Source organism: Salminus brasiliensis, chromosome 3 (assembly GCF_030463535.1).
Source record: "Salminus brasiliensis chromosome 3, fSalBra1.hap2, whole genome shotgun sequence".
Classification (NCBI taxonomy): Eukaryota; Metazoa; Chordata; class Actinopteri; order Characiformes; family Bryconidae; genus Salminus; species Salminus brasiliensis.
Window position 1 is genome coordinate 50,980,254 of NC_132880.1, and position 22,888 is coordinate 51,003,141.

General features: G+C 45.5%; 1 protein-coding gene across 2 annotated transcripts in view; it reads right to left on the reverse strand.

The window, feature by feature from the left end:
• Positions 1–712: 712 nt before the first annotated feature.
• nedd9 (neural precursor cell expressed, developmentally down-regulated 9) overlaps positions 713–22,888 on the reverse strand; it is a 42,284-nt gene continuing 20,108 nt past the window's right edge. For both annotated transcript variants that reach the window (XM_072676507.1, XM_072676508.1), the window contains exons 3-7: positions 7,490–7,588; positions 6,954–7,127; positions 4,324–5,394; positions 2,592–2,681; positions 713–2,379 (exon numbers count right to left, since the gene is read on the reverse strand). In XM_072676507.1, the coding sequence (XP_072532608.1) occupies positions 1,822–2,379; positions 2,592–2,681; positions 4,324–5,394; positions 6,954–7,127; positions 7,490–7,588 (1,992 nt within the window). In that variant the 3' untranslated portion in view covers positions 713–1,821. The remainder of the gene's footprint in view (positions 2,380–2,591; positions 2,682–4,323; positions 5,395–6,953; positions 7,128–7,489; positions 7,589–22,888) is intronic.

Below are 22,888 nucleotides of genomic sequence, written 5' to 3' on the forward strand. Positions count from 1 at the left end.
GATTTCAGAGACGTATTTTCGGAGGACTTGCAGCTGCGATTTCAGTTTTTAATTTCTAATTAACTCTAAAACATATATTTTTTTAGGTTGATGGTACAAATCTCAACATGGGCTCTGAACCCTCTCTGAATCTACTGTAGATGATGTTGTATGAAGTGCACAGCTCAGGATTCGAACCGCAGAGAGCTGAACCATACTTTCATAGAAAGGTTCTTACGGCAGAATGGAGTCGGCAGCACATCAGTCTGTATGGGTGTGTGTATCACGCTGTTGTCAGCAGAATCCAGCCTGAAATAGCTCACACTCACACTGTGTGGTGTTGTCCTCTTAGCTGTGTGTTGCTTCCTGTGGTATAGTGCAGTGTTTGAGCAGTTTGAGCACGGTAGTCTACTTTTTGATGCTTATTTCAGGCTAATTTTACAGCTTAGTAAGTTTGTAAGGGCAAAATAATAGATTGGCGTTGGCCGATATTCTGGACTTCGATATTAATATCATCATTGGAAAAGAAAAAAGTAACGTAATGCTTCCTGTGGTGTGACTTCATGCTTCTGGGTCAGGATTCGAGTGTGCAAACCTGCTAAAACCTGTTCTAAGTTTTTGATTTCTCAGAACTGTGCCAGGCTTTTAGTGAACAGATCATCTTACAGCGATAGGTTGATGATAATGACCAATTAACACAAGTTAACGGACGACACATAAAAAACCCCAAAAGTACAAACAAAGAGTTTAATTTACATTTACGGCATTTAGAAGATGCTTTTATCCAGAGTGACTTACAAAAGTGCTTCACTGTCCGCTCAGAGTCCAGAGATTAGAGTCCACACTACATCGACAAAAGTATTGGGACACCTGTTCATTCATGATTTCCTCTTAAATCAAGGGTAGAGTTTCTCCTGCTTCTGTTGGAGTAACTGTCTCTACTGTCCAGAGAAGAAGACTTTCTACTAGATTCTGGAGCATTGCCCACCCTATCTCCAACTCCCCACCTTATCCCATGCAAAAGTACTGAATGGAGCTCCACCACCATCATTCCAGAGAACACAGCTCAATGTGTACCCCTCTGTGCCAATAGGTTCATGGTTATCTGCTCCGGAGAGTCCCGTAACTGGTGCAGCGTAAAGTAGATGAATGCATTCATTAGAAGGGGTGTCCACAAATATTTGGACACATAGTGTTCAATATAAGCTTCGATGCTGCCAAATACAAAAGCCAGTACTGATACCTACTAGTACTTTTTGTTTGTTTAGGTGGAGACTTCTAAGAAGGGCGAGTAAATTCAGGTCTACTGTTCATTTTTTTAGAAATTTAATCCAAATTACACCCCCCCCTCAATACTTGAATGGTTTCCAATTACACGAGAGCACCTGCTAATCCACTGCAATGTAATGAGAATGACAGAAACGTCACAGAGTGAAGAACAGTCTATACTGTTAGAACCACGTGGTCCACAGAACACAATGCAGCACAGTTCAAGAGACTGAAAGAGCTACTCTGATTTCCAGCAGCGGCGCAGCACTTTTCTACAGGCCGTAATAACGAGTTTAAGGGCAACGTATAAGGTGCTCAATACGAAGAACATGGAATGTTAACATAGCGGTTTAGAAAGCACTTCATATTCATATATATATACATACATATATATATGTATATTCATACGATTCTTAATATTATATAAAACAAATCTAAACAAAAATAGAGCCGAATATTTACACAGAGAAGGAAACGGACCTATTTACAACAGACAGCCTCGCTGATGGGCCCAATACATATAAATACACAATGTTCAGAACGTCTCAGCCGGAGCTGATCACACCGACCGGATCACAACCCCGCCATCTGCAAGAGCTGCGCTTTAAACTGCTGAGCCCGGTGCGAGAGGTCCGTGACCCGGTCCACCATTTCCTGCACCGCACCTGTGCTTGGGTAATGAAGGGCGGCCATCTTGGTGGAGCCCACCACCGTCTTGAGCATCTCGCACAGAACGTTACTGGAGTCCATCACCCGGTTGACCACGTCGGGCGCCGAAGCCTGTCGTGACAGAGTGTCCCCGATAAACACGAGCTTGTGGGCGCTGAGGATCACGAACTTGGCGTGTGCGACGAACATCCGCGGAGGCTGGCCGGCGGCCACGCAGCCGAAGAACGCGTCCACGGCGTTCAGCAGAGTCACAAAGTGCTGCTCGCACTGCTCGGCATAGAAGCCCAGCAGCTGCCGATCCCGCACACAGACCTGGGCGCCGCCCCCGACAGAGGAGGAGGTGGAGGAGGAGGAGTCTGAAGGGGAGGAGGAGCCTGTGGAGTGCTGATGGGAGATCCACTGTGTGATGTCGTTCTCCACAGGTTTGATCACCTCCTGCTCCAACTGCTTGAACTGGTTCAGCTGTAAAAGTGAGAAGAGGAGGCGGAGTTAAACAGCTGGCACAAAAGCATCATCAGTAACCTCATAATGCTTGGAGCCTCACAGCCACCAGGGGGCGCTGCTAATGGCAGCCAATCAGAGATTGGACGCTGTCCAGGCCATCCAATCACAGCGAGGATTTATGGAAAATACGTCACATCAATAAGTCACACATTGGGCTGTCAAATGTGTACCTGTTCCTGTCCCAGCTGTACTTTGCTCTGCTTCATGATGTTCTCCTTCTCCAAGAGCTCCTTCTGCTGACGCTCAAATTCGTCCTTACCCTTTAAAAGAGAAAAGGGAAAAGCGTCAGGCGGCTCGAAAACCTGAGGAGATGATCATGTGATTACTGTCCTTATTCAACCTTCCGGGTTGAACCATTCTGGGTCCGAGCCTCTTTTGAGCAAGCTGGTGGCAACAGTGGCTGGAAACCTTGAGAGGAACCAAGACAAATGTGTTACTAACTAACTTCCTTAACGTCTAGAACTTTCTTTAGGACTGTTAGAACCTGATTGTGAGAAGTCCAGATGCAGATCCATCAAGGTCTCTCTTAAGAGATGTTTCATGGTCATTATGAATGAACCGGTCATCAGAAACCTGTCAACCTTCTGCCTCAGGTCTATATAAAACTAATCTCTGCCTCTCAGTTACGCAGAGGGAACCCACCACCCAAATACTACAGTCTGCTCTGGGCTGGTCAGTCCTGTGGGCTCCTGACCACTGAAGAACTAACAGGGTGAGAGGAGGCTGATAACAGAGTCTGCACAAAAACAGATGGATCCAGTCTGGAACTAAAGATCTACACAGTGCTCGTGTCTGCTCAGTGTGGCTGATGGATTTGGGAGACCAAGGGTGGTCATAATGTGTATATACCACAGCAACCACCTGCCACACCGCTCTGCTCCAGGTTCTAGACCTGGTTGATTAATGACTCTGAGATTCTGGTCTGATTTATTCATAGATGTAGGTCCGTATGAGTAGCCCGGACTGGGAATCAGAAGGTTTTGTCCATTGGTTCCAGGTTGGCCCCACATATGGATGCTGACCAGGGTCAGTGATGGGACCAGGAGGGGTTAAACATGGGCACCATCTGGATTATACATGCTAAAAGGGCCTAGATGTGACCCATGTGAGATGAGGTGGTCTGTAACGATGGGGCCTGAGCCCACTCTGAGCCCATGCCCACCTGGAACCCGGCTAGCCCACGTTCTAGCCATGTGAGCCCCATATCAGCATGCTGGCTGGAGATCTTCCTCTCTCAAGATAAGCAGGTAAGGGTAATCCAGCACTGCCCTGTGACACATGATGGCCATGAAATGTTGTTGATAACTGTGTTACGTAACATTTGCGACCTTTATGAAATCAGAAGATCAGGTTTCGTAAGCCAGAGTGTCTTAGGGCAAAGCTTCCAGTTATTAATCCTTGTGTAGCCTTAACATTCTGTACACCCTGAGGGTGTTCTGAGGGTCAAATATGACCCCAAGATCATCTACGTACCCTGGTGATGCACAGCTTTCATGGAAGTAAACATACAAATGCGATGTTTCACTTTCTCGTTTGGGTCAACCTGGGGCATTAAGTTGTTAAATTTCAAGCTAAAATGACAGTTAAGGGTTTTTCCTCTGCTGATTTTTGACGCTTAAGACAACACAGAGGTTAAAATGACGGTGCAGCTTCTTACTGCCACCGAACTCTGTACGGTTTCTGCTTCTACACTGATGCTTCTCCTTCTACTTCTGAGTGTAATGGAAGTCAAACCAAATCGCTGGTTATGTTTTCATTCTTGAGTGTCTGGCCGGTTATTATGATTAGGACTAGTAATTATGATGTGTGCCTGTTTTCCTCCCACTCGGAAGCTCATAATTCCCGGATAATTCCAGGCAGCAGCTGCTTGGAAGAGGAAGCTATTATTAGACCCGTTCTCACCTGCAAATGGACATAATCGTAATCCTCCATCCAGCTTTTCACACACTTCTCACTGTCCTGCGGGACGGGGAAAGGTTTGGTCTTGCAGCTGTGGTTGTCCTCCTCCGCCGGGGAGCAGGTGAAGGGGTGAACGACGCCTTCTACTGGCGCCCTCCGGAACAGCAGCTCGCCGCTGCCCCCTATTGTTGATGCGAGCTGCTTGGCGTCGTCCGGCACCGTCCGCGCCACCATGACGAAGCGGTCCAGCTCGTCGCTTTTGCCCTGCTGCTTGCTGCCTGCTGCCAGGACATTGAGTGCCCAGCCGCTGCTTTCAAGGCCCTGGTGAGTCTGCTGCAGGATCTGCTGGGAGTCTTCCAGCCTCTGCAGCTGCCGGCGCAGCTTGGAGTGAAGGCCCGAGTCGGACAGGGCCGTGGCGTTGGCTGTCGCTCCTCGCCCGAAGGCCAGGATTTCGGCCAGGGTGCTGCGCACACGCTCCAGGATCAGGCGCACTTCGTTGCTGTGGCGTTCCATGAAGCCGTACGTGCGCCAGTTGGGTGAGGTGGCCAGACTCTGGAGAGCAGAGACCGAAGCTTCCAGGCCTTGCTGTAGGCGCCCGACCCGCTGCAAGGCAGAGTCCAGGTCCAGCACCAGGCGACCCTCGGCTGGCGACCCTGCCGTGGAGGAGGAGGTGGACATGCTGCTCCGGGTGCTGCCGGTGCTGGAGAACGAAAGGCGGTTCATACCGTCGGTTACGTCAGCTAGCAAGCGCGAATCTGTAGGTGGCACATCGTAGATGCCCTTGTTGCGATCACGTGCTGGCATTCCCTGTGGAACGTTGTAAAGATCTCGGGATCCTGCTGAGGCCGACTGGCTGGCAGGAACGTCATAGATGCTGTTGTCGTTGCTAGCAAGCATGCGGTGTTCTGAAGCTGGGGGGAAGTCATAGTTGGACTGGGAGCACTGAGTGGACTTGGAGATGAAGGATGGCGGAACGTCGTAGACGCCCTCTTGTTTGTGTTTGTGAGGTTGGGGAAAGTCATAGTTGCCTTCGTCTTGTGCAGCGTTACCCCGGAAAGGTGGTACCGAATACACCTGAGAATACACGAGATCAAATCCATCATTCAATAAATGTTTAATCGTACAAACATTAAATATGTCATAATCATTCAAACATTAAACCGCTCTGAATCAGGAGAGAGAGGCTGGTTAGCATTAGCTCAGTTAGCAGGAGAACAGTCTGTCTGACTGAAAGCCCACTTCTAAACGTCTAGACGAGAAAGACTCGAGCGGCTGGAGGCTGGTGATCGAGCGGCTGCGAGTTTTTAAAGGACAGAAGCTGAACTGAAAGCTTTTTCCTGTGGTTCTGATTCTGTAGCCGCTCGCTAAGCTAGCCTTTGCTTAGCTAGCTCAGCTACAGCTCCACCCAGTATCAGACGCCCGGAGCAGCTGCTGCTGACTGACCGCTGACCCCGACACAAGCGCTGACCATAAACACTGGAGTCTGAGAGCGAGGTGGAGCGACTGTGCTGGGAGGGTCAGAAAGGGGAAATGAGAGGCCGGTTCTGCTGGGTTTGGACTCGTAGCCGGTTCTCTAGGCTCAGATAAGTTAGCCAGCAGGCTGACCAGCACAGCACAGGCCGGGTTCCAGCTGACTGAGGATAGAGCCTCAGACCGGAGAGCGCAGAGTCGGTGGAGGTGAGCGGGGTCAGGAGTGTCTCCACTGATTTCAGGAAGGTTTAGTAGACGGATTGATCCAGGTTTACTCAGTCTTAGTCTTAGTCCTTCAGTCAAACTTGCAGCTGAGGTGGGCCTGTTTTTTTATCCCACCTGTTTTCAGAGCGTGACCTTATTCATCAGTGAGCTCCCACAGCGCCCCCAGCCTGTGGCTCTCTTAAATGCACATGGGGGAATGAGCCTATTTGGCCGTGTACTAGATCTTGAGTATACGCTGTTACCGCCCAAGCCTATCCACAGCGTCTCAGCCGGTTTGCTGACAGTCTCAAATCTACAGACAGTTTAACCGGATATGGAACATATCTGACAACCCCACATTTCATTTGAGCATGAGGTACGAGTCCTGATGTACATGGGGCATACCATGAGCACGTAGATCAACAAATACTAGGAGCAGGCTTTACGCGATTTCACTCAGGCTTGAAATCTGCCTTTTACAGACAGTCGAAGCTCTGGAACCCCCTAATTAAATGCGACGCAAATAACTGGTTCCCAGCATACTTTAATTTATTACAAACAACCTCGCAGCATCGGACTGGGCCGGACTGGACGGTGTAAAGCAGTGAAACATAAGAGGGTCCGGAAAGCAGTTATTTTCGGTCTTTAACATCCCTCACTGCAGAGTTCAGAGCACAGTTCTGGACCAGACTTGATCACTGCTGGCAGGCAAGGCATTCATTTAGTAACCGGGGAAACTAATAAAAATGATATTATTTATTTTCTTCCACTTGTGGCCCTGCAATTTAGGGAAAGGCAGCACTCTTAACCGACACCGAGAACAAAGAAGGCATTCAGATAGGACTTCTCCTTCTCGACTGCTGAGCTAAAGCGAGTGCAGCGTTTTGCATTCCTTGCTTTCCAATGGAAAACATGACCACTGAACTGTCAAACATGAGCTTTCCTTCACTCAAACATACCCCTTGAGATGGAGGAGGAATGTCGTACACCCCCTGATTCCGCGTGTCCACTGTCGGAGGAATGTCGTACACCCCCTGATTCCGCGTGTCCACTGTCGGAGGGATATCGTACAGGCTCTGACCATGAGGGCTCGAGTGCTTTCCTGTCTGTTTTCCAGGTGGAAAATCATAGACCTGGAATATAAAATAAGATAAAGATAAGATCTTAAGTTTAGGATAAGATAATCCTTTATTAATCCCACAGTGGTGAAATTCTCAGTGTCAGCAGAAAAGGGATAGCAAGATGTAGGGATATACAAAAATGTAAATAAATTACAATATATACACAATATAAATAATAGAGATAAATAAACAATAACAATATTATTTACAGGTAACTGCAATTGCGGTGGGGGGGGGGGGGGTGTATTTCTACATTGAGGGATCTCATCCTTGAGGGATGTCATCCTCCTGTCTCCCACCACCTGCACTGGGTCTAAGAAGCACCCCTGGACAGAGCCGGACGGCCCTCTTTATGAGCTTATTCGATCTCTTACCCCCTGTTGCCGCATCGGAGGCACATCGTAAAGGTCTTGAGAGTTGTTGGGGGCGGGGCTGTAGGCATACGTTTGTCCGACTCGTGTTGGGGTTAGCACCTGGTCAACACATGGAGAGAAAACAGACCTGTTAGAGCGTCCATACAAGACATACATGACATCTGAGACATGTTAGCTTCCTGCCAGACGTCCATTAATGATCCCTATAATGATAATAACTCGCTCGTTCTGCATGACCTGTCCTCACACTGTCAATCAAATGCTTTACTGGTCGGCTGCCATGCAGGTTTGTACGCAATAAACACTGTGGACCTCTGGATTAAATTCACTGGGTAAGATTCTCTACACACTACATGGACAAAAGTATTGGGACACCGGCTCACTTACTGTTCATCAAGGGAATTAAAGATTTTCTACTAGACTGTAAAACATTAGGCAGCATGGTGCCAGTAGGTTCCTGCTGATCTGCTCTAGAGAGTCCTATTCTATTGGAAGTACTTCTTCTCTACAGGGACTAGACAAGCTGTGAGTGTGTGCTTTTGCACATCTGTGTCAGCAATGGGTGCAGCTTAAAGTAGCTGAATTTGTCCTCTTTAACAAGGAAAACAAAGCTATTAGAGCAACCCGCCGCCAGATACAAAAAAGTTTTGGCACCCTTCTCATATCACACTAAAACAAATACACTAGTAACAGCCAATCAATCACATGCGGTACCACAGAAACCACTTAACAAACCACCTGAGACACCATAGCAACACCCTAGCAACTGCATGAAATACCACTGCAATCTGCAATACTGTTGCAACCATCTGGCAACCACCTAGCAACCCCATAGCAACCACTTCGTAACCCATCCACGCTGGGGGGCGTCCAGGAGAAACCTCACCTGCATCTGTTCTGATGAGGTCTGGAGTTCAGGTGGCTATAACTATATATATATATATACAGATACAGTCTGTTCCACCTAGTGTGGTATAGCGCCCCCCTGAGGTAGTCGGTACAGCCTGTATTGTGTAAATGTTCAGACACAAACACCATACAACTGTCCAACAGTGCCAACACACCATCCTCATCCAATCCACCACAATTTCATGAGCTGTAATAAGATAAAAACAGAGGCCAGAATATTGGAAACACTTGTATATTTACAGTGATTTCACTGCAAAAAGAAATGATAAAGAAAATGATAAAGAAGAAGCAAGAAGAGTGGGCGGGGACTACAAAACTACCGTCACCATAGCAATAAGCCTAAATCCACTACATTTCCCACAATGCCATGACCTTGCCACAAATCCAAACCTTACTCGATAGACTGAGAACAGGAGCAGACTCGGCGCCAGGACCAATCTAATCCTTCCCCCCAGAGCCGTTCTAACCACATTAGGGCGCTGCAGGGACCTGCCGGGCTGCGCTCCCGTCCTCGTGTGACCCGGTGCTGTTTAGCAGCCCTGTCCAGCTCCAGCTCGTCCTGACAGAACTGACGGCTCTGTGTCTCCACATCTGACTGTGCGCGGTAGCGTCCAAACCACGTGATGGTTTAGGGCACTGGGGAGATGGGGGGCATGAGAGTGCCACTGGAGGACAGACTGGGGAGGTGGGGGAGGTGGGGAAGGGGCGCGATGGTGAGGCCGTGACACTCAAGAAGAGTGACAGGTCTGACGGGTCTGTTAGAGCAGCGCTGAGAGAGAGCGACAGGAGGATCTGCTGGGAGAACTGTTGCCTGGATTAGATGTTGGATTCAATCATTTCACCCGCAGGGTTTGGCTGAAGCTCTTATCCAAAATGACTTCACTGGCACGCAAGAACCTTGGATCTCCATTTGTGCTGGTTTTCACCATAATAAAAGCTACAAATAGGGTTGCAGACGTATGAGATTTGAACGGTTTGATGATCATCTCCTAACATCACGGCTTTACTGTGTCACAGAACACAGTATACAGTATTTTACTGCATTCTTAGTATTATTATTAATATTATTATTATTGTCATATACAGTGACCCTTAAAGGAATGCAAGCAGAATGTTGTTTAATTGATCAAATGCTTTACTATAATTACAACATTTTAGGCTAATTTATAATGCATTATATGTAAAATGTCTCAATTTTAATAATAAATATGTAAATAAATGAGAAAGCTGCACAGGAGGTGGAGCTTTTTTGAACTATTTCATATCTAGCTAATGATTATTTTTATTATAGATCATTCTGTAATAATAACTGACTGCTTTAAAACAATCTTTGCAGTTCAGTAGCATTGTTTTCCAATATCGAGCAAATTAGCATGGTATGATAACCATCATTTTTCATACCATGGTATACCAAAAAACAGTATTCCACTGTTACCATAGTTACAAATGATGATCAATTCTATAATATTAATTTATTTATATCTTATATATATATATATATATATATATATATGTCAAAAACTGAAAAACAACAGAAATACTACATTGTTGTAGTACTACATTTTTGTCATTTTCCACTTTCCTCCATGATGTTGTTCTTTATTCTGTATCAGAATTTCATGATCAATGGACCAATAGAAATGCTCCACTGTGACCTGGGCTGGTACACTGGTAGGAGAACGTTGAGGTAGGGGTCTTGCTCAAGAACTCTTACTGGTGTGGTGTGGTGCGGTGCGGTGTGCTTACCCAGCAGGGCAGTCAGTGTTGTTAACCACTGTAGTAAACAGTACGGTTCAATCCTAGATGGTTCTTCTTGCGGTTTCTCCTCAGATCACCTTAACTCCATAGTTATTTAAGAACATTCTCTCTCTCTCTCTCTCTCTCTCTCTCTCTCTCTCTCTCTCTGTCTCTCTCTCTCTCTGTCTCTCTCTCTCTCTCTCTCTCTCTCTCTCTCTCTCTCTCTCTCTCTCTCTGTCTCTCTCTCTCTCTGTCTCTCTCTCTCTCTCTCTCTCTCTCTCCTGAGCTACGGAGCTCTCTGCTGTGTCAGACAGACAGGGGAATGCTCGGAATTCTGCCCCCCTCGTTCCCACTCCATCTCCTTCTCTCCACTAACCCACCACACACCACTATCACCACGCAGGAACACCACGGGTTCACTGCAAGGGCTTGAAAATGCGAACCATACGCAGGACTTCCTGTCTCTAGAGCAGAGGAATGCAGCCCTCTCCCTCCGCCTGCAGACATGAGCAGCAGAAGCTCGATAAAGGAGGTGTGCGACCCGCTAAACCTCGCAAAAAGCAATGACACACACATGCAGGCATACACCCCCCCCCTCTCTAATATATTTATATATTCAAGATATCAACACTGTTCCAACTCCAGACTGTTCGGTCTGATCTGATGTGTGCTTGTACGCAGATTTTTGATTGGATGCACAGTTTCCACATAGCAACAGATTTCTGCAGATTTATTTTCCCCATAGGAATGAATTGAATGCAAATGTTTTGGCACCCTTCTCATATCACGCTGAAACAAATGCACTAGTAACAGCCAATCAATCACATGTGGTACCACAGAAACCAATTGGCAACCACCTGAGACACCATAGCAACCCCATAGCAACCACCTAGGAACACCCTAGCAACTGCATGAAATACCACTGCAATCTGCAACACTGTTGCAACCATCTGGCAAACACCTAGCAACACCATAGCAACCACTTCATAACCCATCCACGCTGGGGGGCGTCCAGGAGAAACCTCACCTGCATCTGTTCTGATGAGGTCCGGAGTTCAGGTGGCTATAACTATATATATATATATACACACACACACACACACACACATACACTCAGTCCACTGCAGCAGTGACGAGCAGTCCAGATGGTATTAATAAACGTGACTGTCACGCTCTCTCTTTCACTGTGTGTGTTTAGGTGCACATCAATGGCATTCCTACATATAAATCATCACTGGGGAATGGAGGGGTCAGCACAGATCACCAACAGGCCTAGCCTGCAGGCCCTTTCCCATAGCTCTTAAATCACCGTCTGCCTCCGAACACTCGACACTGTCGATTTCGGAGCTCCATTCACATCCAAACCTGCAGTGGGAGGACTGGTTTCCCACACAGCACAGTCACACAGACACAGACGAACCAGTCACTCATTCTAAACCCTGGCTCACCAAACATCTCCTCTTCCAAACCTGCCCCCAGAGTAGCTGAGCAGCATGACAACACCTGACAACACTGTGTTACCACCCTGTTATGCAAATTACTCAGCATTTATTAATTATTAGTTAAATATTATTAGTGTGTGATTTGATCTTTGTGGGTTCTAGATAGTGCTGGGGGTTTTCTTGTTTGTGATATTAAATAAATAAAAGGTTTTAATAATCACTCATACATCAATAATGGTTCTATATCCTAAAGTGAGGTTCTACTCATCACTAATTAGAGATGAAAATGCACTGAAAGTTTAATAACATTTAATGAGTCATTTATGTATGTATGTATCCAGTATGTATTTACAGTACCTTATTTACACAAACCGAATCTCTGTGATGTCAGTATGAGTGCAGTCCATTCAGGAGCTCAGTTTCTCAGTGTTTGATTGAGCAAAAGGGTTAAACTAACATCTGGCAGCTGCAGGTCGTATAATGCACAGTCCAGGTGCTGCAGGTTCTACTTATCCCTAATTACAGATTAAACAGCTCAAAATAATTTGCATAACAGGCTCTTGTTTTTATTTGGTCTCTGTTTATATATATATATATATAAGGTGCACTGTGAGCTATTTAGTAACACTAACACTATGTATATGTACGCAGTGTGGTTATGAAAGTGGGGAACTGAAATGTGGCTCCTCATACAACCCTCAGGGCTTATAGGGGAATTCCACTGACTTTTCTATAATGCAAAGTCTATAATGCAAATATAACCATTTTCTTTGCAATCCAAAACAACAAAAAACTAAAACACAACAAAAAAAAGTTTGTACATGCAGTTGTGAAAGATGAAAATGCAATACTTGTAAATCTAGAAATAAATACATAAATAAATAAATAAAATAATTAACACATTTCTTAAAATAAATAAAAAAATTAATTAATTAATATGTTTTGACCTAAAATGTTTTAAGTCAATATATAATTACAGAACTAATCATAAAACAACGTCTCAGGCATTACGCAGCCAATTCACTACCATATTATCCAATCACGTTGTCGAGTGCCTCTGCAACTTCCAGACTCCATTTCCCAGAATCCACTGGAACACACTATGAGTGATCACGTGACTTCAACCAGCCATCCTCACTCTCATCCTCATCACCCATCAGTTCTGATTATTACCACCTGTCGTATGGGTAATTAGGATAGAGTATAAGCCCCCGAAGTATTGTGTCCCTAGTTTGGGGACCTGCTGAGCGTTACTTCCTGTGTATGACTGTGCTTTGTATTGTCGATCTTGCCCTCTTGCCTAGCCCTTCTGACCTCCTGCCTGTGTCTTGGTTCTTTGGGTTTATACCTTCTGCCTGTTGCCTACGTTTTTACCTTGCCCCTCTGGATGTGTTCATATGTAATGATTATCCTTTTTTGGAAATCCTCTTTATCGAGTCGTATCAGTCATAAAGAAGCCAGCCTGAAAATGAAACCTCTCGCATACAAGAGGAAATTTCATCACTCGACACAAGAAGGTCACAAGAGCACAGAGTAGGAGCCGGCGCTGGGTGTATGCGGTCAGAAGACGCTACTTGTGAAAACCGCCCTGGCTTGTGTCCACTGCTACTGACATGTACAAACACAAAGCTTTATTCACGGCCCTATGTTCCAGTACGTCTTTTAAACGGGCAGGCAGCCGGTTTGTGAAAGGCTTTATATTAGACCTATAGCGCTCTGTTTGGGTGTAGAGCCCATCATTTCATCACCTAGTGCAGTCCAAACAGACCCGGGAGGGGGTTGAGATTCAGCCTCCCACTCCTCCAACTGTGCACAGGTTAAACAATGGTTTTAAAACTTAAATCATCATCCTGCATCAGCTCCACCTTAAACCATCACCCTGCATCAGCTCCACATTAAACCATCACCCTGCATCAGCTCCACATTAAACCATCACCCTGCATCAGCTCCACATTAAACCATCACCCTGCATCAGCTCCACATTAAACCATCATCCTGCATCAGCTCCACCTTAAACCATCATCCTGCATCAGCTCCACCATAAACCATCACCCTGCATCAGCTCCACATTAAACCATCATCCTGCATCAGCTCCACCTTAAACCATCACCCTGCATCAGCTCCACCTTAAACCATTACCCTGCATCAGCTCCACCTTAAACCATCATCCTGTATCAGCTCCACCTTAAACCATCATCCTGTATCAGCTCCACCTTAAACCATCATCCTGTATCAGCTCCACCTTAAACCATCATCCTGTATCAGCTCCACCTTAAACCATCATCCTGTATCAGCTTCACCTTAAACCATCATCCTGCATCAGCTCCACCTTAAACCATCACCCTGCATCAGCTCCACCTTAAACCATCACCCTGCATCAGCTCCTCCTTAAATCATCATCCTGCATCAGCTCCACCTTAAACCATCACCCTGCATCAGCTCCACATTAAACCATCATCCTGCATCAGCTCCACCTTAAACCATCATCCTGCATCAGCTCCACCATAAACCATCACCCTGCATCAGCTCCACCTTAAACCATCACCCTGCATCAGCTCCACCTTAAACCATCACCCTGCATCAGCTCCTCCCTAAATCATCATCCTGCATCAGCTCCACCTTAAACCATTACCCTGCATCAGCTCCACCTTAAACCATCATCCTGCATCAGCTCCACATTAAACCATCATCCTGTATCAGCTCCACCTTAAACCATTACCCTGCATCAGCTCCACCTTAAACCATTACCCTGCATCAGCTCCACCTTAAACCATTACCCTGCATCAGCTCCACCTTAAACCATCATCCTGCATCAGCTCCACCTTAAACCATCATCCTGCATCAGCTCCACCTTAAACCATCACCCTGCATCAGCTCCACCTTAAACCAGCAGCTTCAGGATCATGCTGATGCTCCTCCAATGACTGGAACAGGGGGAGAACGGCGTCTCCGTCATTCCCACTCCGGGCCGGAGTGCTGCTGCTACTGCACTATGGAGGTTTGGTGGTGGAGCTGCAGGAGGAGAACCTCTCTCCAGAACTGCTGTGTAACGCTGCAGAACCCATAGAGTCATATTAGTGTAGAATCCTGTAGTGTTTCTCTACCACCTCCACCCACATGCTGCTCCACCTTCAGATCAAGCTTCTGCAGCTCTCACACTGTCCAGAAATGCATGCTGCTGGTTTAAGGTGGAGCTGATACAGGATGGTGTACAGAGGCTCTATAACACAGATGTAAATAAAAGTATTGAAGGAGGACTGGGGTTAAAATAGTCCATACCTGACCCACTGTATCCAACATCCCTAGCACTAAGCATGCACACACCTGCACACAGCAGCACTCCACCCCCATCGCATGTTTAAGCTCCTTTATTTACCTTCCTTTCGCACGTCTCTGCCACTTGACGCTGTAATGGCAAGGGTGTGTAAATATTGACCAGGCTGACCGAGATGCTGACTGTTGCTACACTACGATTAGAACCTGTGAGCTCACAGCGGCCAAGGGGACTGAGTAAACCTTCGCCTCCCCTCAGGGGAGTGTGAGCCAGGCTGCTGTTACACTGGAAGAGGGTGATTAAGAGGAAAGTGGGCTCGAACCTGAGCTCACATTGCTGAAGGTGTGAAATCAAGGGTTTTAAAAGAGCTGATCCTGCTTCTGTTGGAGTAACTGTCTCTACTGTCCAGAGAAGAAGACTTTCTACTAGATTTTGGAGCAGGAGCATTGCTGTGAGGATTTGATTGCATTCAGCAACAAGTGCATTAGTGAGGTCAGGATGTTGGATGATGATCACCACCCTACCTCATCATCCCCAACTTATCCTATCCAAAAGTACTGGATGGAGCTCCTCCACCATCATTCCAGAGAACACAGCTCTTCCACTGCTCCACAGCTCCTCAATGCTGGAGGGCTTTACACCCCTCTAGCCCACGCCTGGAATTATTAGGCAGCATGGAGCCAATAGGGTCATGATATGGTTGGTGTGGTGCAACAGATACACCACTATCTGCCAGTGAGCTATTACACCATGTGGGAGATGGAGGGTTTGATTCCCGGTCTGGGTGACTGTGGGTGCTGCGCTACACCAATAAGAGTCCTTGGGCATTTACATTTACATTTATGTCATTTAGCTGACGCTCTTATCCAGAGCGACTTACAAGGTTACTCATATTACAGAGGTGGGCCAATGGAGTGTTAGGAGTCTTGCCCAAGGACTCTTATTGGTGTAGCGCAGCACCCACAGTCACCCAGACTGGGAATCGAACCCCAGTCTCCCACATGGTGTGGTAGCTCACTGGCAACTAGTGGTGTTATCTGTTGCGCCACACCAACCAAGACTCCTAACACTACATTGGCCCACCTCTGTAATAAGAGTGACCTTGTAAGTCACTCTGGATAAGAGCCTCAGCTAAATGCCATAAATGTAAATGTTTATCTGCTACAGAGAGTCCTATTCTATTGGCAGTACTTCTTCTCTACAGGGACTAGACAAGCTGCATGTGAGCAAAATGAGACTGCATGGTGGATAACACCACTATGGACGTGAGGAAACCTTCTCCTTGCTCTGTTTTTGTGTCTGGAACTCTAATGAATAAATCTGGATGATCAGAACTGTGGTAGAATCACAGTAAGAGTGAGCTGATCTCTTGCCATTGGCTTTGTGCCTTCAACATCAGCACACCTGTGGCAATATCTGGCGATACGGCTTTACTTCTGGTGTGTTATTGCGCAAATACACTACACAGCTCTTCTATACTGTGATGCACTTATGCTAAATACTGCCCAATCCCCTCATCCCCTCACCAGTCATGTACAGACGAGGCAGTACAGCATTCCTGCTACTGCAGACCACAGAGAGTATTTCAAGGCTAGTTCTAAGCCGTGAGTTATAGCTGTGGCTTTGATTCGAGGTAAGAGGAGTGTTTCAGGAGCGGTTAATGGTGGGGAAGTGATCCTTTCAAAACGGTCTGACTCTGACGCTCATTAAAATCCACGGCATCCAGCTGTCAACGGACTGAAAGCCAGAGCTAACAGCAGTTTAATCACTATAACAACTGACCAGCCACTGAACTCATGTGCTACATTGAACTAAGGGCTGAGAACGAAGCTGGATCATGTTAGTTAGGTTATCGGTCTGTTGTCACCATTGGTTCAGAATGACCCCACTGACCAAACAATCTTATTTCCTGAGCAAACAAAGTTGACGGATTGCTCCTGATTTAGTTGGTACTTATCTGGCGTCAAACTGAACGCTTGCTGAAAACAATGTTTCAATGACAGTTTAATTCTCAAAGTCCTTCCATGCGGCCAGGCTGATTCTTCATCTAATTATAATAATTACACTGAAAGTTGGGTAAGTTACAGAAAATCAACTAATTTAAATTTTCTTGACCAATTCTGCCAAAAAGAGTGGTCAACCATCCAACCAGAATCCAGCCAGGAGATTGCTGATGGCTACCTTTAAAAGCGTCTGGTCAAGGCGTAAAAGTCTAAGAGACGTTTCACCAAATATTATCATGGTCGTTGTTTGTTGTCAGAAAAACCCTCCAAAAATATGTTTTTCATTCTACCCCAGAAAAAGAACAGTTCCAAGAGAAGAAACCCAGGATTGACATTATATTAATTTCCATGATGAGTATGCGTGTAAATTCCCCATCCCAACTGTACTTATCAACCTTTTGAGTGCACAATTAATTTACTGCATTTATCAGACGCTCTTCTCCAGAGTTCTTACAGAGGAGCTTCACTGTTTACTGAAGAAGAACCTCAGCTAGTTTAAATAGACTAAAACTCAGATCCTCTAATCTTAGACTCTACTAAACACAAGTCAATATACAGACCATAATACTCTACTCTTCACCCAAGTCCTCTCAGAAGAGGAGGGTCTTCAGTCTGGGTTTGAGGACAGTGAGTGTTGGACTCTGCTGTTCGGACACCCAGGGGAAGCTCGTTCCACCACTTCGGTGCAGGACAGTAAAAAGTCTGGACGCTCGTCTTCCGTGGATCTTAAAGGATGGCGGGTCGAGCCGAGCCGTACTTGAAGCTGGAAGGGCTCTTGGTGCAGATCAGGCTTTTGACCATCGCTATCAAGTACGGAGGGGCTGGCTGGTCCAGTCTTGGCTGAATCTGGTGACCTGGGCAGCAGCTACAGGAAGCCAGTGAAGAGAGAACGCAGCAGAGGAGGAGGAGCTGAACATGGCTGAACTTAGAAACGATAAAGACGACCCGACCTGACCCGTGCCGCTGTGTTCTGGGTCAGCTGCAGGGGTCTGATGGTGTGCAGAGAGGAAGGGTGGAATTCGCCGGATGTTGTACAGGAGGTTGCACTGTCCTTCTGCAGATGTAGCATAAACTAAGATTTAACATCTTAATAACAGCCAAACATTCCTGTCATGCTGCAGATGCCCTTAGCGTGACGCCTTGATCTGGATGGCCTTTGTGAATTTCCTGCCCTCAAACTCATCACTGCTCTATTTAACGAGTGGGAGGAACAGCTCTGGTCTATTAATATAACAGGCCCATTAATGCAGGCAATTAAGTGCCGAATCTCCAGACGCCTCGAATGTCTCAGCCATAGAACCAAAAAGCACAAAGCCTTCCTTCTAAATTAGGAGCACGAAAAGAAACATCATTACTTTCCCATTCCATCAATACAATCACAACCAGAGCTGACTGAAAGCCTTTCAGGACAGCGCTTACTGCACTGCAACCCCTAAAAGGGGGTCAGGGGTGCTGGGTAAATTACGCAAATGAAGGCATTATGTATTCAGTGACCCCCATTTTAGCCCTTTTGTGTTTAATTACTATTAAAATTTATGCGGGATAAAAGGGGGGCCGGGAGAGGCGAGGCCGTAAGGAGGCGGTAGCAGGAGGAAGAATGCACGGGTTGAACTCCTGCAGTCTGAAGGCAGCGGGAATAAGAATTACCTTTCAGTCAAGCATTTCCTGTTGCCTCACTTCTGTCAGCTTGTCTTTTGTGTACGAGGAGACACAAAGGTCTCTGCTGGAGGGAGCGCGTGCAGAACGCAGCGGACAGGGGCTGATTACTGCTGGTCGTTCCTCTTTTAGGCTTATCTGGGGTCAATGGCTCTTTCTTCTCACGGACGGCCGTAGTTAGAAGATGGGGTAAGGAGGGTGGATCAGGGTGAAACCTCTGATAAAGGGGCAATAACCTCCAGGTCAGAGCTGTGTGATACGACTGAAGAGAGTACCAAGACTCTAGAAGAGAAGTAAGATCTAGTAAATGGTGAAAATTCTATGTCAAACAAATCCTTCGAAGCAGCGTCCGGATTGGGAAATCCACAGCTGGGTTTCCCAGAAGCGTCTTTACACAAAATGATTGGTAAATGGTAGAGTGAGAAGCACAGTAAGCTCTCTCTCTCTCTCTCTTTATCAGTTAAGATGATTTTAAGTGGTAGACGTGGTTCTGGGAAGGTGCTAAAGGAAAATTCCAACCTAATCTCTGAAAAAGAACACACAATAGAAGCCAATGGGCAGTTCTACAGGATCTGCAGGACTTAAGTAAGTGTTTTACCTAATTAATGGCTTAAGAAAATATTGATATATCAAACGTATCATGACATTATGTTTTTCAGTACCGTATCAGTTCTCAGAAACACAGTATTGATTATTAATGAAGAGTTTAGATTGGATTGGAGTCAGACAGTGGTTCATTTAGTGTTGTGTCTAAACCCCAACCACTAGAGGGCAGAGTTCAGTCTTCAGATCTCACTTTTTTTCTCACGTTTTATTGGATAAAAGTAAACCTTTTTATACTCATATTGTATTCAAATGTATGGGTGTTTTTTTAATATGACACCCTTCATCATGATGAGTATCATATAGCCAGATTTTCGCCAATACACAGCCCACAGGCAGCATACCACACTTTTCATAGTCTGCAGCCCAATCACCAACGCAGTAACACTCAAACCAGGCCCCTCCCACTGCTGCTTACTCACAAAGAGGAAACCACCAAGTTATCTGCAGCTCTTTCAGAAGAATCACAGGTTGCCTATGTCACAGAAAAGACGTCTGCCTTAATATATATTAATGATAATACAAACACAGCCTGGCTGCCTAGACGACTTTCCTACATTCATCAAAGCAGGAGAGGATTAGTCACTAAACTCGGTTTCTGCAGTAAGGTGTGGTCACTCACTACCTACGCTTTACTGCTCACAAATCTTTATGATATCTCCTGGATACAGACGCACATAAACAAGGAGTCTGTCTTTGCAACGGCCTCGACAGGACGTGAGGAAAGGAGCCAGACCTGGCTGGAGCTGATAACGCTCTCCACTGAGCCTTCAGGAGCCGATTCACTGGAGGAGCTAGCTGAGAAATGCATATATATATATATATATATATATATATATATGTATACAGCTTGTCTAGTTCCTGCAGAGAAGTACTGCCAATAGAATAGGACTCTCTGGAGCAGATCAACATCATGACCCTATTGGCTCCATGCTGCCTAATAATGCCAGGCGTGGGCTAGAGGGGTATAAAGCCCCCCAGCATTGAGGAGCTGTGGAGCAGTGGAGGAACTGTGTTCTCTGGAATGATGGTGGTGGAGCTCCATCCAGTACTTTTAGGATGGGATAAGTTGGGAAATTAGGGATGATGAGGTGGGGTGGTGATCATCATCCAACATCCTGACCTCACTAATGCTCTTGTTGCAATTAAATCCTCACAGCAACTCCAGTAGAAAGTCTTCCTCTCTGGACAGTAGAGACAGTTACTCCAACAAAAGCAGGATCAGCTCTGTTTCCAGAAGAAACAATGACTGAGCAGGTGCCCCGATACTTTTGTCAATAAATATGTGTGTATTTGTTTATCAACAACATGTAAATAGTCCAGGGAATACAAATGTTTGCAAATAATTACTGTTAATTAACTGAATGCAACATATAAGGGTCCAAAGTGTCAAGTCCAAAAGTAATGGAACATTAAATACGGTAAATATTTGTTAAATTTAAGAAATAAAGTTTTATTTATTTATGTTCAAACATCAGCATATGTCACTCAACCAGGGGGACGAACCTTTTGCATTAGGCTGGATATCATGATCTAATTCTGTGCAGCTGTAGGGCAGAGTGTACCAACAATGCTGGGCCCAACTGCTAGAACCTGGCAGGAAGTGTGACAAAAGCCTAGTTTCAGGCCCCCTCAGTGTGCTGGTGTGTGTGTGAAGCCCATTGTGTGAGTGTGAGCACTGGGGACAGGGCCCACCATGGCACAGCTACATCAGCCGTGAATAGGGCAGCTGTGGGCAGCTTTAGCTCACTGTACACTGGAGGAGGTTCATGGAAGGACAGAGCCTCAAGCTCGGAGGTACGGAGCCAACCCGATCCAGCCAAGCCTCACAGTGCGTCATTATGTGCCCATCCACTGCACCACGCTGCCCTGAACACGCCGTTCCAGCCGCCCAGACAAAACCAAATCACCGTCTGAAGCTCAGCTGCACTTTCTCAAGCCTGAATTCTGCTGGCTGAGCAAAATCCAAACTGAGGTTGAGAAACCGGGCTGTTGTGACACGACCTTTCTGTTTGTACTGGTGTTTTCTTTTGTTAGTGGGTGAAGCCCAACCCATCAGTGCGGTTAGGAGCGTCTCCTCCTCTTCTTAAGTGGTTCATTCACTCAGAAAAAGGTTCTAGAAGTGGTTCTTTTAGGCATCGGATTCGAGTTACTGAATATTATAAACACTTTATTCAGTTTTCTGGATTAAAAGAGATACTGGAGTATGTCTCTGGGAACTGGTGCACCAATCCAGTTGTTATCAAAGTAGTATTCAAAGTACCGGAATGCAGAGTAAACCGATCCGAACTTTGTGAATATGTATATATAACAGTCCCACAGTTTAGATCAGACGAGCTGCTAATAATTAATCAGTTCAGTAAAATCCCTTTATTTCAGTATGAGTTTCTGTAATCAGACATTCAGACCTGGTTGATTCAGTTTAGTCGAGACTTTTAAAATTACCTTTTTATTATGTTTAATATCTTATAATTCAGTCTGACTCTCCTCCCTGACCAATCATATATATATATATATATATATATGAATATATATATTCGTATATATTTATATATATATAAGGTGATACACTCTCTGAACTGATATCTGCTGTCGTTTGTCGACTTGGTGGATGAATGAGCTCTTATTGAGCTGTTCAGTGCTGGTTTACAACCAAAGAAAGGAGTGCAGTTCTCCCGCTGGTAAAACTGAGCATTTCCACCATAGTTTAGTTAGTAAAGACTAAACTATGCGGTGGGGGTGTGGTTACACACAAACGTCTGGAGGAAATGTGGCTTAAACGTTCCTCACTGCTGCAGGCTGGGAATCATGGCGGATAATGGAGTCTAGATGTCACCAGAGGCTGCTCCGCCAGAACACAGCGGTAAAAACAAAGGATCGGAACTGGATCGGGCTTCAAATAGCTGATACCCAGTTCATCAAAATATACCTGGATTGGCTCAGATCGGGACTTCCCTACTTTTTTCAATTTTAGAAAAATAAACACAAGAATGCTTCGCCATCCATGTTTATGGCAGATTCAAGAAGTGGTGTTTGTTTTTGTTTATTAATTGTTTATATAATCTGTAACTTTCTGTTTATAACAGTTTGTGTTTAGATGTCTACTCAGGAAGATTGCCTGCTGAGGTCCCCTCTACCTGCGTCAGACCAGCTGCCACCTACCAGCAGGCCCCGCCCCCACCACCACCCATACCAGACCAGCGGCACACCCTCCTACAACTGCTACCTGCCTAATGACCATGTTCAACCTAAACTGACTCTTAACTACCTGCACTATTAACTATCATTACTCTGACCATCACTGCCATGACTATATTAGGCTATACTACACCATGATTATTAAATTATGATTATGATCAGAGTGGTTCAACAGTATAGATGGTTTGGTTTTGAACTTTTATCAATAATTTATAAATAGATTTACTAATTACTAATTATGTACAGTTGTAAAAAGCTATACAAATAAAATGACTTCTCTTGATTTGACTTATCTGATGAGCAGGAAAAAGCTAATAAAGTTATACTTTTATTGATTTATTGGCTAAAAGGATGTGAAAAACTGACTTAAATATGAATGGGCATCAGAAATAAATTAATAACATGATGATTAGTACCTGAAAAAGTTAATACTCCAGTTTAAGAGTTAATAATAATAATTATAATAATAATTTGACAGTAAAATGAGCAGTTACACAGTGATGGAAAAAGGCTAGAGGCCCAGCTGAGTCCAAACTGCAGAACTTCACTTGAGTTGGGTCTAATTGTGCTCTATCAG